The following is a 20,410-nucleotide window of genomic DNA, read 5'->3' as shown; positions in this document are numbered from 1 at the left end:
TTTTTCCAAAAATATTTGTTACATCCCACATTTTTGTATATGTACTCACAGAAAATACAGAAATGAATTCTTTGTTTTGTTCTGCATGGAAGAAATTTTTTAACAAATTTTTAAGGTTATTAATGATGGACTTATAGGATGGACTGTCTTCGTACCTTCTTTTTGCTAACTTTGTCATTTTCAATGCTAGATATCCATTCAAAACTCTACGGTGCTTAAAATTGAAGTTATCTTCCATGAGTGTAAATTATTGAAAATCGTAAACAAAATGTAAAAAAAAAATCACTGCTACTGCAATACGTTGACAGTGGACTTTTGCTAAGGAAGTGTTGGAGGGTTTTGTCCAGTGGCTGGGTGTCCTTTGAATTGGGTCCCAAACTGGAGGGACGAGAATACCTGTTCACCTCTTCCCCAAAAAAAAGAGCACCATAGAGAGGGATTTAAAATATTCTCATACTACTCGTGGCACGGAAAACAATTTCCTTTCATAGGCACTGGCAGGAAAAGGTTAACAGACATTGAAACTATCAATTACTTACGTAGATCTTAGGCAGGATGAAGTATTGTGTGAAACAGGCTTAGCTTTTAAAACATCCTCACCAAATTATTTTCAAGGTCGTGAAAGTGATTTTTTTTAAATATCCACCATAAATTAATTGAAATTTTCTCACTTTCTCATGCAAAGATCATCAATGAATGAATTTATGATAGCAATTAGCAACATAATTTAAATTTAATTCACTGAATCTCCACTAAAGTGGATGTAACATTCAAGCAAAAATCAATCTGACAGCTAGCAACATGTCAGTAAGAACATACCACTGGAATAAGGGGTTATTTCTGAGAGAAATTTGCATGCATTAGTGCGAAAATCAAGCAACATCTGAGAAAATTATCATATGAATAGTAGTGCATCCAGAGTTGAAAAATTCTAAAATATATCAAGGCTAAAAAATGCATGGTTAACAATCAGGCGCAAGGTTATTTATCATACCAATGTGTTAAATAATAATTACAAATAGTGATGATGTCCAAATAATAGCTAAACACAAATATACACGAAAGCATGTTCCATGACAATCACCTCAAAAACTTATGATTCATAGAACTTCTAGCATTGCATAAAGATAGTATGGATTTAATGTTTGTTAATTGTACAAACTTATGCATACTGAGGAGGCTAATATAAAGAGTGACGTTTTTAACAACTAGCTTCACGAAAAGAACAAAGTACTAAACAAAATTAGAGTACATATAACGCACCACATGCTTCAATGATGCATTAGGTAAAATAAGAAACATAAGCTACTATAGCTAAAAAAGCAAGACATTCAAAAATAAATTATACAATATATTACTATTAGATATTTCCAGATCCAAGAGAGTTTTTAATTTCTTGCTATAAAATGAAGTAATTAGATTACTGAAGTTTCTTTTTGTAACATGCAATGAAAGCCATTTTGCATACGTCTTAAACATTAATTTTTTACTTAATTTAGATATGCATAGGGACCAAATTATATTTTAACAACTAACATAATAAAAGTTCACAATAAAACATTACTTTTGGCGAGGGAAAAATTTTAAACTAAACAAACAAATCCTTGGGAAGATTAAAAGATCTTGCAAACTGTACTTCAAAACTTCCTTTGCTCTTCCTCTACACTCCACAAGACCACATTGCTGCATGTAAGAGTGCAAGATATATTTTAAATATTATGAATTCTTGGACTTGTGAGCACTCTGAAATAGCTTCTCACACATCAATAGGTATAGGAAGGTATTTGAATGAAGATAAAAATGGCCATCTCAGATAACAGGTAATAGACATGCAAAACCAGTTTGATGATGGTTGAACTGAAACAAACCCAATCATGACGATAGATGAAAAAAAAAACTCTGTATTCGCAGCACAGTATTCTTTGGGTCTGTATTCAAATGGGGGTGTAGCCATATTTGCACACAACAGGCTACGAAATGAAATTAGTGCTTTTAATGTCTCCAAATTCGTGGAAGAAAAAAACTTTGAGTGTGCAGTGTGTTTTCTCACAACTGCCATAGGGACTTTGGTACTTATATCACTATATCGTTCACCTGTGGGTGATTTCCATGTTTTTATAAACAACCTTGACAAACTTTTGGAACTACTTTATGTTAACCAAAGAATTCTAGTGATAACTGGTGATTTAAATTGTGACTATTTAGTGGATTCACCACAGCGGACGGAATTACTGAACATTGTGAAATCATATGGCTTATTATGTTTAATTGAGGAACCAACTCACGTGACAAAGACTTCTAAGTCATTAATTGACTATATGATAACAAATTATAATCATAATAAGAGTGTATCCACTGTTGTTGACCTTGGTTTATCCGACCATCACATGATCATGTCGACGTTTGATTTGAAACTTCAGAGTGTCAGACCTAGTAAAATTACCACCAAGGTGTTCTCAAAGGAGAACATAAATTTTCTAAAAAGCGTTCTAATGTTGGAAACTTGGGAAAATGTTTATATATCTCACTCATTTGAGAATAGTTTTGAGATCTTTTACGACAAATTGCTCCATCATATAGAGTGTTGCATTCCAACCGTCACCATCAACATTAAAAATAGGAAAAACAAATGTAAAAAACCATGGCTCACTGAGGAAATAATTAATTTGTCACGCATTGTAAAAGAAAAAGCACATAGATACAAAAATTCCCAGAATAATGAATTGTTCTTAGATTTTCAAAAGACAAAGAAGAAGTATACTGCTTTACTAAAATATTCAAAAAAATCTTTTAATAACAAACGCATAACTGAAGCACAAAATAAGACAAAGGAAACATGGAAAATTATCAATGCACAGCTCGGAAAAAAACGAAACCCATGCGTACCAAAATTTTTCAATGACGATGGTTCTTTAATAACTGATCCAAATATAGTATGCAATCGAATCAACAAAGCCTTTTGTAATTTAACTAAATCCCAGCTCATAAACAATAATAACAACCATTGTTTAGTAGATTACACCAGTGAAGTGCATTCCCTTTACCTTTATCCATGTGATGAAAAAGAAATGTTAATGTGCTTAGATAAATTATCTAACTCTTCAGTTCCTGGAGTTGATAATATACCTGGTCGACTAGTAGCGGATTTAAAAGAACTTATTGTGCAACCATTACTATTTTTAGTCAATGAATCGCTGAGGCTAGGGATCTTTCCAGAACCCCTAAAACTGAGCAAAGTAATACCTGTGTACAAAAACAAAGGTAATAAGGATGATATAACCAACTATAGGCCTATCTCACTTTTAACACAGCTTTCTTAAGTTTTTGAACGTATATATTACAACAGATTACTTTCTTTTGTGGAAAAATACAAAATTCTTTCTAACTCTCAGTGGGGATACCGGAAAGGACGTTCTACAGAGGATGCCCTCATCACTGCCTGGAATTTTATTTCAAATTCTTTGGATAATGGCAAACAGGTCTTGGCATTATTTTTTGATTTCTCTTGTGCATTTGATATGGTTAATCACTCCATACTCATAAACAAGTGTCACCAAAATGGAATCAGAGGAGTCGCACTGGAGTGGCTAAAATCATACCTTAGCAATAGAATGCAATGTGTTGAAATGAGACTTAGTGACACACTATGTAAATCAAACCAAAACAAGATAACGTCAGGTGTCCCTCAAGGTAGCATCTTGGGTCCTCTACTCTTCCTGATATTCATTAACGACTTGCCCTTGATTGTTAATAGCATCCATGTCAAACCAGTCCTCTTTGCAGATGACACAAACTTCCTAATTTCAGCTAATGACATCAATGAAGTGCATCACTATGGTCAGCATATATTAGATTTAGTCTGGAATTGGTGTCTTTCCAACAAATTAAAATTAAACAGTGCAAAAACTCAGTCTATGCTGTTTAACCCGAATCATTCCAAAGATTTTGGAACATTGACACTGAACAACCATACACTGAGTCTAACTAAAACTTGTAAATTCTTAGGGCTACAAATTGAAAATACTGGAAACTGGTCCTTCCATGTAAAAGACTTGTGTTCGAAATTGTCCCGAGTACTGTATAGTGTGAGGTTCCTAAAAGCATCCTTACCTCACAAGGCGATGATGTCAGTTTACCATTGCAACTTTATAAGTAGAGTGACTTATGGTATTGTATTCTGGGGATCAACTGTAACGCTATTAGATACAATTTTCAAGATGCAAAAAAAGATTATAAGATGTATAATGAGTAAGCCTTATACTTATTCTTGTAAACCCTTATTTAAAGAACTGAATTTGTTAACAGTGCCTTGTATATATATATACCAACTATGTTTACTGATAAAAGAGAATATTAATGATTTACCAATTAATAATGATGTACATGAGCACCTAACTAGGTCTCATCGCCACATCCATGTTACCCTCCATAAAAAACGTATAGCAGCAAAAAGTCCCATTGCAATGGGATCAAAAATATTTAATTTCCTTCCCAAAAGTATTAATTTGATTAATTCTAATAGGGAATTTAAATCTTCTTTAAAGAAATTTTTAATTAATAAGTGCTACTACAGTGTAAATGAATTTTTAAATGACAAATGAACTCTGACCATTTTTACATTTTTAAGTGTATGTTGATTACTTTGACGTGTCTTATATCTATGTTGTATTCATAAGATCCTTGGACAAATAAAAAATTTATTATTATTTATTACAGTTAATAATTTTTCATTTTGCAAATTTACTGATGCACATACCCAAGAGAAGTCTATAAAATTAATGATTATAATTCATTGATTGTAATTATGACAATTTTACACATACTTGTATTAGCATTAGAAGTTTTGACACATGCTAAATTTACAGCATATGAAAGCGGCATGTGAAGAAATTTATTGCTGTTACTAATATATGTAACAGCTTAACAGTGAAGCTTGATATGTTTCCATACATGCTGCACATGAGCCAAATCATTCAAAGGACAAACAGGTCACTACACACTCCTACACTGCAGCAGGTCCATTCTGTGGGCTTGTGTTCAATGAGTGACGTACACTGGTTAAAAATGCAAAACTTTCACCGTTGAAACATCATTTACCTTGAATGGGATTTGAACTCCTATCTCCTGAAAAATGCCAAGTAATCTAACACTTTAACTACCCAAAATTCCCAATTATAACATGCAGGTCAACCTCTGGCTTTTATCACGTGTCCACAATTTTAAGTATTTCTTCGTTGAAGGTTTGGCGGGTTACTAAGTGGTGATATTTTTGGGCATCACCCACTTACTTAATTTTGTTGCCCAGTGTTTTGTGGCTCCTGCGGGTCCCTTTGTGTTAGGGAATACGGATAGTTTTTTAGTGGTGGATATTTGCAAGGGTTCATCGAGGGAGGGAGGTTGAAAGATGAGGGGGTAAAGGAGTTATCACTTTATTTTTATATAACTTCAGAGCAGGATCGCACGTGTTGCTCACAGATTTTTAAGCCACAGTCCCTACTGAAGTTCTGATCATATTTCCTAATTTCAAACGCCTCATGTGTTGGCTGGGGTTCAAATTTTTTCACCTAGGTGATTACTCTGGCATTTTGGAAGTTAATCGTCTGTCTTGAGACCGCATGTTCCACCACTGCCACCTTCAATGGTTCTCCCAGTCAAATCCGCACACTTGGGTTCATCTATTCTGGATTTCAAGGAGTGTCTACTTTAGCTACTGAAAGTCACCTTCTTGGAACCATTGAAATTACATTTGAAACTATTGAAATTAATTGAAGGTAGGACCATAATTTCACCGATTCAAAATGTGAATGCTTAGCGATATTTTTCATGAACTACCCACCAAGTACTTCTTACGCATAGTGGACATCAAATAGCTTCGAAAATTTTGCAAAAAACCATGCACAATGGATGCCTTGTACTTGAGTATTTATGATACCAAGGCGTCTTCCTCCTCCAGAGAGAAGCAGATCCCTGAGTATTACATACGGTAGCACAGCAGGCAGAAGTGAGAATGCATTTTTATAGTATGACACCATCAGGACAGGCTTAAGAGGTTAAAAAAATAACAGCATTTTCCATGAGGCAGAGCTATTTCATAAAATTACACACATTAATTTTTAAGGTAATGAAAGGATAAGATTACCAACACTGAAAACACACTCAACATAGAACGAGATGAGCATAAAATTAAATTACAATTTAGCACCAATACACCCCAAGCATAGCACACAAAAATCCAAATCCAGAACTGCTGAAATTCTAAGAATGCATGCAATTACCAATAAGTATCCAAGCAATACTAAGCAAACTACTTTTCACAGAGCATGCACTGTGATAGTCTTCAACATAAAATTGCAAGACAGAAACACCAGAATAAAATAAATAACACAGAAAATAATGAAGCTGTTTATAATCGGGATTAGGTCATAATATTAGTTTGTATGTCATTCAAAGTAGACCATATCAACTCATGTAAGATGTGCACATTTTATCCTCCATGTTCACGTAAAAAAGATGTAAGCATGAATTATTGACAGTTTTGTAATCTAAAATATGATTGCTTCCTGAGAGAGAGCTATAAAATTGAGTAAGTTTGCCGAGGAAAATTGATCACATAATCTCCATATTTTTTCATTATTTGCTTTTGGGCAATAACAAAAAGAGGCAAAGCAAGCAAAGGGGAAAAAATACTACTTCTTTCTAAGTCAGAAAAAAAGAAGACTACATTATTGATATGAGGGCACAACTTATACGAGTAAATATAGTGACTTAAGAAATAAAGCAAAATCATAGTAGTCCGAAATATTCCCCCAAGTAATTCCCAACTCTGAGGCCCAAAAGTCCATTTTCAAAAATTAAAAATGGTGAGGCTATTTATACTATAATGAGACAAATTAAAGTCTTACAGTGCTTGCCTTCACCAATGGATCTATCCTCATTTCAGCTTCACATCATTTGTAAATAAAACTGATTGTCATATCTGCCTTTTTAGTCTATGAAGACTTAAAGCATATGAGAACATGATTTCCTACAACAAAAAAAGAAAACAAGAAAAAAAGCAAGATTAGCACATCACAAACACAAGCCTGAAAATTGACATAACAGGATGCAAAATAAAATATAACTTACACCGCAAGGACCAGTCAAAATAACACAAACATTGCACATAAGGAAAAAAAAACATAAATCAATTTTGCAAAGGAAATAGAAATGAGACAAAATTCATCACTAACATATAATATGTACATTTCAATTCATACATAAATTTACAGAAAATTGAAGTATATTTATTAATTACAATAAATGCAAAGAAAAATAATATTCATCAGGATTAATAGAATCAAACTAAGAAGTTTACACCATGGATATTTTCAATTTTAGCAGTCATGTTTATCAAGCCTGATGAAACCTTGATAACTGCTTAACTATACCAGAAAATTATGGCAATGTCCAGGTAATAAATGGTAAGATTAGTTATGGCCTAGAAACTAGGCACTTTCAATAAGTCGGTTCCATTACCTTATGCAAGTTGACAACTGATATAAAAATTTCCTAAGCTTCAAAATTAAAATTACAAATTACTTAATCTAGAAACAATTCAAGTTGATATTATTAGAGTTGTGTGATCTCTCAGAGTTGTTACTTGAAGTCACAACAACGGTGTAAAAAACACTCCAATCATACACACAACTAAGCAAGGACAGAAGAGATAGTTAACAATCTTTTCAACCGTAAATATAGTGTGTCACTCCAAACAAATTTATTCACGGAAAATGAGGGCCAAACCTCTCATGCTGCCATAACTCAGAATAGTATAACTACTATACTAATTGAAGTTATGGCTATTAGTACTACTTAAATTAAACTCTGAGAACAAAAGATAATTTATGAATACATGACGAATTCCTCCAGTTTCTGACCCTGTACTGTTGGGTTACAGATTCATTGAACAAAGATTAGTTTGTTCTGTCTCACATACTCTATGATATTATTCTTTCAGCCAAGCAAAACATAGTTGTGTAAGACATTGCTACTACTGAGAGCGTAGAAAAGAAGTAGACTGACTTCATCATGACAATGAAAATAGAGGGAATGCACTAACCCACGGAAATGTGATATTGCAATGTGATCAGCATGCAAAAAAAAACGTATGATCTTCTTCAATGCACAAATCGACATGATATGCAGCTCATACAGCAATAATCACAATCACCTAAGAGGTAGTGTATTAGGAATACATCTGATGTGAATAATGACGAATAACTGGCCACAAGACATACTGAAGAACTTCCCTCACTCATTTTGATGGTTTGATTCTATTTTCTCGATATTATTGATTTTTAGGTATAACATACAGTCAAAAAATAACAGAGTCAGGAAAAATTGAGGAGGTACAGCAATAAAAATATAGGAATTATAGCCTTCAGAGAAGTGCCATGAAACTACGTTTTGAGATAAGGAAAAATATTTTTCATGGCCATAAGGCCGCTAATAACAATGATGACTAGAATTCAAAATCCATAAATATTAGCTGCTTTACAACAGCTGCAATCATCATTATACATATGCTATGAGCAAAGTAAGCAGAAATGAAGCACAATTAGATTGCATGACATCAAAATATTGAAAAAAGAGTAAGGAATTCATTAGGTATAATACTACTGTAGATAAGGGACTAAAAGTAAAGAAATATGCATTCATGGCTAGGTCAATACATTACATTCTCATTCTGGGAAGCAGAAATGCATCCATTGATCAGGCAAGTTGGACCTCCCATCTGTGCAGCTTTCATGGTTGCAATAAGTAACTTAGCCATATTAATCTATTTAAGATTAGACTGAAATAAGTCCAATGACTGAGAGAATAAGCCAACAAATATATAAAACAAAATTATGACCCTGGAAAATAGTTCTACTCATAAAGAGAAAAGAGAATTTCATCCTACAGTTCATCGCATTTTAAAAGCAAGAAATAATTTGTTTGGAAGATGTAAAAAAACTATTCAAAAATAGCTGATACTGCATTTCATGCTTTTTTTACCTTTGATGACTCCTCTAATGGACGGCTGTCAGGAATAACAAAGGAGATCATTAAATAAAAACCACACATTAACAACACAATCCATCAATTAAATAGACTCACTCTGGGTACGAATAGGAATGGTACAGTCCTAATGATTCCTCTGATATATTTGGCTTGATGTAGCTAGTTCTGATGTACATGGCTGAGCTACGACGAGATTTTAAAGGGCTTAGGCGCATATCTTTGAAAGGACTAAGTTCCAGCATATAGCAAGCTGTAAAAATGTGTCCGAACTCCACCTCAGCAAACTGAGTATAAAAATATCGTTATTGCAGACCGCCAAGAAATAAATAATAATTGCAATAAGTTCAAGCAAAAAAAGTATCTCGCAGACCCAAAATTTACACTTACCTCTCCACATGAGCTGCCAGTACAATTAGTACCTTCACATTTATTAATGACATAGTCTCTCTTAGAATGCATTATCCTGGCGGGAGACATCATCGCATTTGAATAACATGAAGATTCGTTATCCACTCCCAAAACTACCATTAACTTTAGTTCGTATTTTTTAAAACAACATTCAAATGGAGGATGTAGAAATTTAACTATGATCGTGTCATTGAATGGCTCCATGGTTACATTTCTTATTTCGTCAGCGGTATGGCAATGCTCTAGTTGATTTGGATTGCAACCTGAAAAATCAGTAAACTCTCTTTATGAATAGCTCACACTCTCCCTTAATCTCACACTCACCAAAGATAAATGCATCTATAGCGGAATAAACAAAATCACAATCTGAAATATCTGTAAAATCAAATATTGTCCATACCTTCCATGGATTTAAAGCATTTGTAACTTCTAGATACCTGAAAATATGAAAAAAAAAGTGTCGATCATAGCATATAAACGTTACCAGCGTACGCACCCTTGAGTTTTCACATACCTCGCAAGTGTGTGATCTGCTGATTGAGGTACACAGCCAAAATGATAGGAAAATAAAGAAATAATTCCGAGCGTGAATAATACCGAGTTTTAGAAAAAACATATTCGCCGAAGCTTAAGCAAACCATTTGACTTCTCATTGATCACAAATTCTGAGAATCTTCATCGCAGGACGAAGTTTTCCGAAGTAGATAACAGAGAGCACGTCGAAATAAATGTTTCAACACCATTTACGCCGCGTAAAAATAATCACCATGCCACTCTTTACTGCAAATCTGCCTGTTATGCGTGGTAAATACCATTTTATAATCCTCTATACTTCTTAAAGCAACTAGGGACATCCGTCAAGCAGATTTATTTACTTTATTTATCAATCGATCGGTTGCGCACAGTTGGGCGCATAGCACTAGCATTTGTTTCACTAGGGAGCTAGGCGCTATTTTTAAAATGGCCTAATATGCGCCCATCCCTTCCGCGAAAAAACGTGGATTGAAAATTCCGCGTGAGAAGCAAGAATAGAAACTTAAGTTTCTCAATAGTATTTTTCTCATGAAGTTTTTACATACGTCCAGCTATGTTATTTTGGGTAAACCAGCGTCACAGTTAAACAATATGCACCAACACTTCCGTCTCCGCCGCTTGATACTGATAATGACAATTTAAATTGCACGTAGTTTTTTTTATATCCTTCTAGGGACAAACAAATTCAACAAAGATCAAGGACGTGTTATAAGCTCATTCTGGCTACCAGTATTTTCGAGATGAAAAGGAACTTCGAAAAACCCCACACTTATTCTGACAGTAGTGATAATTTCATTACCCTGAGAAAGCCTCCAGTAGTGGAGACGTAAATTTTGGTTCATTTTTAAATACTATGCGAGTTTAACCAAAATAACACCGCTGTGCACCATGGGTGCCGAAAGCTTCAACCAATTGAAAAACAAGGTTATCATCCTGGAATGAATAAAATTTAGGACCGTATTATGTTCTAAAATGGAATATGTTAAACAGAATAGGGAACTTGCATATATTTCAGATATAATCAATAGCCCCAAAATTATATAAAAATATATGTTTGCATACCTCGGTGAAAGTTTTTTTATTATTTCATGACGTGGTTTACGATATTTAATGCATCAAAGTTCACGAGAATTTTCAAATGCAAGTGAGAAGCGAAAACGCCCGATGATTGGCTGGTAGAAAAGTGACGTCATAGTTCAGTACGAGGAGAGACGGCGGCACGGCCATAGTATAGGTTGCATACTTATACATGCGACGGCGTGGTTATGATTCATTTATTGAAGTGCAGACGTATCGCAGTTGTTCATTGTGACTTCAGGGCTATTATTTGATCTATTTCTCCTCCATTGAAAGCGATAGATTGCGTAAAGATGAAGGCTTATGGTTATTCTTAGGCTGACCCTAGCAAGCTTCCTGTTACTGATTCCATCATGATAACAGGGTATTTTAGTGAAACTGTAGACTTCGTCGGCTCGGAAAGTCGATGCCGAGAAATGGAAAGATAGCTGATGAGCATCTGTAATGTTTTATAGTTCATAACAAAGTGAGACTTGCGTATAATATTGGCGAAAGCGTATACTCATGTGAAATGTGTATTCTTTTGGCAGTCCGGTAGAGTCTTATGGTGAACTTATTTCCACCTCGAAGCTGTCGATGATACTTTCAACTTAAAAATACCTTGCCTGGAGGGCGAAAGGAAGCTCTGAGGAGGCCAGACTATTAATTTTTCAATTTAGTAGCGATAATATAGACGAACTTCCAACACAATCTACCATCTTGTGACTAAAAACCCCGAAGCCACTTCCTATTCTGCAGAAAGAATCGGTCAATCGCACTTCGATCAATATAATAAACACAACGCTGTCTTCTTGGCTGGCACTCGAATGCATGAGGATCAACGTTGCTCTATATTTTCATATTTCCTCCCTTGATTATAAACATCATGGAATTTTCTATGTCCTTCCGTAACTGAAATTGAACAAGTGCCTTAATAATTTGAGTCCATCGTAACCATCGAGAAACACCTATCTCGATTTTTGTTCGGAAGTTGAGTTTTTATTCTACGGCGGCCGAATTATCGAAAAATCTCAGTTTCAAGTTATTCAGTCAATGAAATATGGAAATATTATTTATATTAAAGTTATCTTCGCTCACATAGCACACGGGTTTATCATTCCGTTTATTATACTCTTATTTTTCCGTAACGCTCATCCCGACAGACGGCATGCATCGAGGCTTTTCTTCTAATTTCCTCCGTGGGAATGCTGACGAAAATTTTTTTCTGGGGTGTTATTGCACAGAGGAATAATGCACCACTTGTAATTTTTCCTTATTTCACCCATGTTCTCCTTTAAACGCAACGTGGCTCTTCCAAACCTGCAGTTACTGGGCTTGGATCTTGGACTCGTACTGAACTATGACGTCACAGCCAAAGATTAGTGGGGGCGGTATTTTTTAGCCCGCGAAACTCGGGCGACTTTTGGGAGTCATTTTCTAGGGTATAAACTGAATTTTAAGCGGAAAAAAGTATATTGCTGTACTACATCTACATCTACATCTACATAATACCCCGCAAGCCGCCTAAAAGGCGTGTGGCAGGGGGTGTTAGGACACCAGCCGTTTACAGCTATTAAAAAAAAAAAAAAAAAAAAAGAAGAAGTGCTCTAACGAGGTTGGGACAAGCGTTTATTAAAGTCCTTTATTGTTCGGGGGAAAAACGAATTCTTATATCTATCCGTTCGGCTAAAAATCTCTCTTAATTTATCGCTTCTGTCGGACCTGGAAATATAGTGTGGCTCTAAGATTATGTTCTCTGTGTCGCTCTTAAATATATCCATTCTCAATTGCTCAAGCAATCTAAGCCTAGCGCGCAGCCTCCGAGTCTCCAACGGCTCCCAGCCTAATTCGCTTAACATCTGGGTAACACTGTCTGTACGCCCGTAGCGGTTTTTGACGAAACGCGCAGCCTTCCTTTGTATCTTATTCAGCTCGCGGATTAAGTCTTTCTGCACTGGATCCCATACACTCGCTGCATATTCAAGGTGCGGTCGGACGAGAGCGAAATAGCACCTTTCTTTTACTTTCTCATCCGAAAATCTTCCCACAATACGCTTGACGAATCCTAATTTCTTCAGGGCTATGCCGCAAATATTCTTTATATGAGTTCCCCACGTGAGGTTCGAGGTTATCGTAACTCCCAGGTACTTCACTTCGTCTGTTGCCTTTATGTTAATGCCATCCACTGCATAAACATTGTTAGTGTTGGACGAATTCCGCAAAAAATGTACCGCCATGCATTTGCTCAGATTAAGTTCGAGTCCCCACTCTTGACTCCACAAATGAACGTTGTTTAAGTCCGATGATAGATTTTCATAGTCAGAGTGATCACTAATTTCGCGGTAGATGACAGCGTCGTCAGCAAATAAACGTATTTTACTGCTAATGCGGGAGCAGAGATCGTTAATGTATATAATGAACAACAGGGGGCCGATTACGCTTCCTTGTGGAACACCTGATGTAACTTTTACAACATCAGAGCTAATTCCGTCAAGAACTACTTTTTGTTTACGATCTCTGAGGAAGTCGCGTATCCAGTTTACAACTGTTTCGTTTAATCCGCATGACTGTAATTTGTATAAAAGTTTGTTGTGAGGTACAGTGTCGAAAGCTTTCTTAAAATCTAGAAATAGTGCGTCAACTTGTCTTTTCGATTCACCAGATTTTATAACGTCGTGAAGAAAGAGCGCGAGCTGTGTTTCGCAGGATCTATTTTTTCGGAATCCGTGCTGACAGTCATGGAGGAAGTTACGTCTGTCCAAGAAAGTCATGATATTACTAACAACGATATGTTCAAGTATCTTGCCTATAATTGATGTTAGGGAAATTGGACGGTAGTTGCCTGGGTCATTTCTGTTTCCCTTTTTGAAAATGGGTGTAACACTTGCAATTTTCCAGTCGGGCGGTAACTTCCCTTCGGAGAGTGACTTCTTGAATATGATCTCTAAGTAAGGCGCGATCTGTGGAGCTAACTCTTTGAGGACACGCGCGGGTATTCCCTCCGGACCCGGAGATTTACTATTCTTAATCGATTGTAGTTGTTTAGTTATCCCATCACGTTTTATAGATATTTCTTCCATCAAATCCTCAGTATATGGGATGTCTAAATTGAATTGAGTATCGTCAGTAGTGTATACACTTTCGAAGTGGGCATTTAAAGTGTTAGCTTTGTCTATATTTTCGGTGACAAGTTTACCATCTTTATCAAATAACGAATCTACGGTTGAATGTTTTCCCTGAAGCTCTCTCGCGTACGACCAAAAGGATTTCGGATTTTCTTCGAGTAATTCACGAAGTACTTTTTTCTTAAATTTTCGCATTGCAGTTCGCATTGATTTCTTGGTTATTGAGCGTTGAGCAGCGTAACTTTCTTTAGCTTCAAGTTCCTTCGATTTATTACGAGACGTGATGGACTTTCTGTACAAGTTGTATAGTTTTCTCTGTTTCCTAAGTTCTCTTCTGACATCGTTGTTGTACCAGCGAGGTTCCTTATTATCACATTTCAGTTTTTGCGGAATATGTTCGTTGATTCCTTGGCGCAGAATTTCTAAGAAACGTGTCCATATTTCATCTGTGCTTTGGTCCTTTGATGTAACAACGAATTTTTTGTAGGAGTCATTAAGCATCTCGCCAAATTTAGTGAAGTTACATTTATCGAATAGGTAAATATTGCGTTTTGGTTTTACGGCTGACACCACATCAACTTTTAACGTTGCAAATATTACTCTGTGGTCGCTTATATCGTCAATAATATCGACTTGTTTTATCAACTTAGGATCGCTTACTGCTAAAAGGTCTAATAGCTTGTTTCCTCTCGTAGGTTTGTCAACTACTTGGGCGAGAGAGTGATTTGCAAGTATGTTGAGTAATACCTCGCTGATTTCTTTATTCCTTGAATTCGGTTTTACAGTGTAAGTATCCCAGTTTATGGATGGAAGATTAAAATCTCCCCCGATTACTATTACACCTTTACTGTCTCTTTGAGTAAATGCGGATATTTGATTTTCTAGAAGGTACAAAATATCGAATTCGGAGTTCGGCGGTCTATAAAAAGAGCAAACATGAATACTCCTTTTGTTTCGTTGTTTAATTGTACACCATACGCTTTCAATTTCGTTGTCAATTATTTCGTGGGCGGCGCTTTGTAAATGGGATTTAACTGCAATAAAAACTCCGCCACCTGTTCTATTGCGTCGATCGCATCTGTAAATTTTATATTCTGGAGGAAAAACTTCGCTGTCGCTTATATCTTCCGTAAGCCAGCTCTCTGTCCCCATGACCACGTCTGCGTCCTGAAAAATATGCTCGATTTCGGCGCGCTTGTTTTTTACGCTACGGCAATTAACTACAACAAGGTTAATGTCATATTTTGTAGTTAGAGTTTCGGTTGGTTCTTTTCTAGGCTTTTGTATACTCAGCGGGAGAATTTTAGTGTTTACTGTGAATTTAAGTGTTTACTGTAGTATATCAGCATACTGTTTATAAAAAGTATGCAATTTCCCTAAATGAGGAAGCCATAAGATGCCAAAAAATTATTTATTGATGATACGATTACATTTCATTACCTTAATCCGTAAACAAAAGCAAGAGGCAAAAGTGCATACCGATAAGTATCAATTTCGACCATGCATAAAAATTTTAAGCGAAGGGCATTACCTGGAATTTCCGGGCATGGTAACCTTATTCTGATCAAGCGGGGTGAACAAGGCATAAAATGCCTTTTGACCGGAAATCGAACCACGGACCCTCCCCCCCCCTGTTGCCATACTTGATAGACATCGGTATAATAGAAGGGATTACACTACCAAATATTTTTTCTGATTTATATAGCAATGGGTGTAAGAAAGGCTCTCACCAAATTTTACCATTGAGCGCAGAATAATTTCGCCCCTAGAGCAGTTTGAAGTTTCAACTTGAATTCCGCGCCAAAAACGTATTTCTCGGGCGACGCCATGTTGATGACGTGTGAACCTCATGATATCTGCATTGCTCTCATGGAGTGCATTGTCGTATACGTTATTTCGAGTATAAGTAAATACTAGATAAAACGGAGAATTTAAAATGAGTGGGTGGAAACCTTATGTATATTGTTGTGTGCCGAGATGTGAATTTACCACTCTTTAAACGCCAGAAAAGTATTTTTTTTGTGGTGCCAAACGACCCAGACCAGGGAAGGCGGTGGTGCGACGCTGCACGGAGACTGCATATTACTTCAGAAATAGGCTGTTATAGAATATGTGAGGGCCATTTTAATGTAAATCTCTTCTGCTTCTCAAAGAGATTTAGTTTCCATTACTCTTTTTGTTGTCTTTGACCACACATCGCAAAAATTTCGTATGTGCTTAAATATATACGCACTCAACGGGATATTTTACTTTTTAATTGCAAATATATCATTCTGCTTCAATTTATTCTGGATATGATGATTATTTCGTGTGCATTTACTGCATATCTGCCCTGTTTTTCACTCTTTGTCTCTATCTTGCGCATTAAAAGCCAACCACTGCAACGGAAAGAGATTTCGACGTTAACCTGGTGATGTGTCAAATAGTAGGTACAAACTAATACATGATAATCTCAAATTTGTACTCCAGAAACACTACGATATCGAATTACTCACAATAAACAGAAATAAGCACATTTGACTCCCGGTGCCGCCAGGTCTATAAATAGAAGAACAAATAGTAAATAATAAACACGGATAACTTTGCATGCCTTTCAATAAAACAGAGAGACCGGAGGCAAATACTTACTGAATGAATACTAGCAAATGGTTTGAACTGTCATCAATCGAATAAGAATAATTGACAAATAATAAATTATAGTGTGTGACTCCTTTCGCCAGACTTCAAACTTTACGTTAATGCTAACGCCAGGATTTTATCCACCATTTTACTCTTAATTTTAAAACTTCGCATCAGCAATAATAAAAGCATAATATCAAATAAGGCGAAATTACGATTGTAAAAAACCAGTTAATAAGTAGGAAAAGGAGCTGAAAAAATTATGAGAGACAGTCCCGATCGGGACAGTCGACCCCTCAATCTTCACTACCCGAGCTCAAAGCGTTGCTCACTAGGCCACCGCCGCGGCATCACATGCCAAAAATCGTATAATAATTACTTTAACCACTAAGGGTAAAAACCGGTGCAAGTATGCAGTAAATGCTCATGAAATAATCATTACACCCTATATAAATAGAATGGGAATGAGATATTTGCAGTATAATATAATTTGTCCCTTTGTGTGCATGTATATAATCACAAGCGGAATGTCAGCGAAGTGAAGCAGAGAACTACGAAAGGAGTAGAGGATACTAAATTTCCTTGAGAAGCAGAAGTGGTGCCACAAACTTTGTCCTAAAACTTTTGAAAGTGACTGTACGTGTAACTCTGATGTAAATATAAGTGAACTTACGGATATTTCCATGTAAAAATCCCCATCTCTGAGTTACTCTTTCATTTTTATGACAATTGTGTACCATTTTTCATAGTACCAAACTGACTTGAACATTTATCGCGAACATTGGTGGACCAAAGTGAGACCTCTGCTTTAAAAAAATGCTCTTCCAACGAAATGTGAATGCTAATCCTAAAAGAAACGGAGAGAACCCCGAATTTCCTCCCTTCAGAGGGAAAGAAAACAGCTATAGCTATAGCATATTTGCTCATTTATTTCACAATTTACATCCGGAAACTAAAAACCAGTAATAATTATTACTGGTTTTTAGTAAAGTCCACAAATTAAAACATCCACGATAATTGCCGTGATCACTGTCTCTTTCAAAAGTGTAAACATTTCATCTTCAGAAGTTTCATTTCAATGAAATGATTCTTTTTTAAACAAAAAATTGTCCAGAGCCCCTGTTAATAATGTCACTACACTTCTGGTACCTGCCAGAACAAAATTAACTTTGTGTTTCGCCATGACGATAAACTTTTGGCCACTATTTCCACGAACGCAGTGTGTTTACGGCTTCTTCAAGCATTACTATCGCGACATTCATGAGGTTCACACGTCACGCGGCGTCAGCCAATAGAAATACGTTTTGCGCCGTGGGCGTGGCCAAAGCTCCTAGCGGACTTTCAAAGCTACTTATCTCGGTTATAAATCGAAATTGAGCTCTAAAATTTGGCGTGTGTGTTTTTAATCATATCTTTTTGGTTTTAAATAACGAAAACCAATTTTTAATAGGGTGGTTTCCTATTATTTTTTATTGCCTTAATCGAAAGATTATTACTCCTGGAGTACGTATTTCACGCTTTTAGATTTTTAAATGACAATATCTATTTTTCGCGATTAAATGAAAAGTGAAAATTTTCAAGCGCGCGAAAACGCGACGTTCATGTATGAATGCCGGGAAATATCTCCGTACGTCGTATTTCTGGTTCCCCCTCCCGCCCGGTGAGGTGACCTTGAGGCGAGGCTTAGCGCTGATACGTCGCAGGCTGCCAGCGGGTAGCTGAGTACCTTGCTGAATGGTAGCGCTTGGCTTAAAAAAGGTTTATTAATACCTTATCAAACGAAGAAAACTTTCCGACCTTAGCCAGTTTTAATAGGTGATTATTAAGACACGTTTCCCTGAGCTCTGTGCCTCATGCATGCATTGGTAACCTCAGACGATGTATAACTCCTATCCTCTCGTGTAGAAACTAGGTCCCTGTGACGTCACGTGGAGTGGAATCGCATGGGCGCCAATCTGGCCTTTTTCAAATGAGGATAAAATTTGACCCTTGCCATTCGTCTAAACCGGTATTTCAAAAACCAAATAATTTGTGTATTATGAATACACTAATGGTGGGTAACGAATCGCAATCAATGCTTTTCGTTTTCTTTGATGAAGGAAACTACCCTATTTTGAGTGTTCCCTCCTAATAGGCTGATATCATGCAGTTCTTGTTAAATTATCTCGTCAGAACGTCCTGCAGTAGCCCGGGAAGCCAAACGACGCAGATATTTCACGGTTGAGGGGAATTTTTCTCCTGGTGACTTCAGTGAAATAAAACTATACTAACGCAGTGGGTTCGAAACCAAGCATCCATTTCAAAGCAAATTTTATTCACAATCCGAAATCAATGTGATGGTTTCGTGGATTTGAGGTAGTCTCTATAAAAAGACAACAAGAAATCATGAAATCGGATTCATCGTGAGATTTATTACAAAGCTTCGCGCATGGTATTGGATGCATGTATACTTTTGTCAATCGCAAATGTTGCTCATGAATCACCAAGCTACGACTCCTCAATCGTGTCGAGCGAAGGCAATCGGATGAAAAAGTATAAGAGAGGTTCTATTTCGTATTCGTGAGACCACGCCTTTTATTTTTTACTTCATTTTTAAAATTTATATTCATCTCCCCGAGAACAGCACTACTAGGCCTTTAATCGGAGGGCTAAAACAAATTACTATCAACTATAACGAGTAGCGGAAACAGAAAAAACTCAAGGGGCGCGCAAAATAAACTGAAAAACTGTATGAAAAATATGTCACATCAATTTTCTGAATTTGTTTTTAAAAATCTACTTGTTAAAATGTTTCATTAGACATTTTTTGCACTGTAAAATTAATTTTTAATATTTGACCCCTATTTCATTTATTGTACCACACATGTATTCATAAAATAAGCCTAGAAAATGGAAACTAATTTCCGAAAGGTATGCAAATTATTTTGTACAAATTACTTAAACCTCAAGAGTTTAAATTTAAATATTAAAAAGAGGTCAAGAACCTAAGAAATGCATTATTAAATCCGGAACCGATAACCTCATAACTTTTAAACAGTGAAAATTATACCGAATAGCATGAAACGTTAAATATACCGGCATGATTTTAAACTAAGTTGACCACTCTTACATGTAGAAATAAAAATAATGAAGCTAAATAACGAATTCATTTAATATGCTTGCTTGCTTGTGAGTTACGTCGCGTCGTGCGTTGTGATTAATCACAACGCCCTCATCCTCATGATGAATTTACCTACAATATGTGAATAGGAGTTCATGTTGGTCCTGATGCTGAAAGTCTCCATCATCTTTTCTCACCCGAAAGTGTCGTCAGGTGTTATTTTTTTATTCGCTGACAAAATTGTTCTGCCATCAGCAAGGCGTGCGGGTGGTGATCCTAAGCTTCCGAAAACCAATCATCCCTGCGGAACAATTGGTCGTTGATCACGTGGCTTTGAGCCCCAAGGCACCACCGCACGGATGAGCAAGACGGACACAACCACCACGGGGATCGCCCCACGGACGGTCGGCCTCCCTTCTGACTCCAGCGCCTTGGACCGCGTGTGCCAATGTTTTCGCTGTTTTTCGACCGTCTGCCTCCATAATGGAAGCCAGCACCCTCCAAAACAGTGTAGTGCCACGTGATC

General features: G+C 36.4%; 1 protein-coding gene across 1 annotated transcript in view; it reads right to left on the bottom strand.

Moving 5' to 3' along the window:
• Positions 1 to 10,344, bottom strand: part of LOC124157063 — a 40,906-nt gene extending 30,562 nt beyond the window's left edge. Inside the window, exons 1-4 of the mRNA XM_046531535.1 lie at positions 9,965 to 10,344; positions 9,851 to 9,887; positions 9,430 to 9,713; positions 9,139 to 9,326 (exon numbers count right to left, since the gene is read on the bottom strand). Of these exons, the coding sequence (XP_046387491.1) occupies positions 9,139 to 9,326; positions 9,430 to 9,713; positions 9,851 to 9,887; positions 9,965 to 10,066 (611 nt within the window). The 5' untranslated portion in view covers positions 10,067 to 10,344. The remainder of the gene's footprint in view (positions 1 to 9,138; positions 9,327 to 9,429; positions 9,714 to 9,850; positions 9,888 to 9,964) is intronic.
• Between the last annotated feature and the right edge of the window lie 10,066 nt (positions 10,345 to 20,410).

The sequence above is a fragment of the Ischnura elegans genome, chromosome 4 (assembly GCF_921293095.1).
Source record: "Ischnura elegans chromosome 4, ioIscEleg1.1, whole genome shotgun sequence".
NCBI lineage: Eukaryota > Metazoa > Arthropoda > Insecta > Odonata > Coenagrionidae > Ischnura > Ischnura elegans.
Note: the sequence above shows the minus strand (reverse complement) of the source record. Positions and strands in the feature narration are given on the sequence as shown.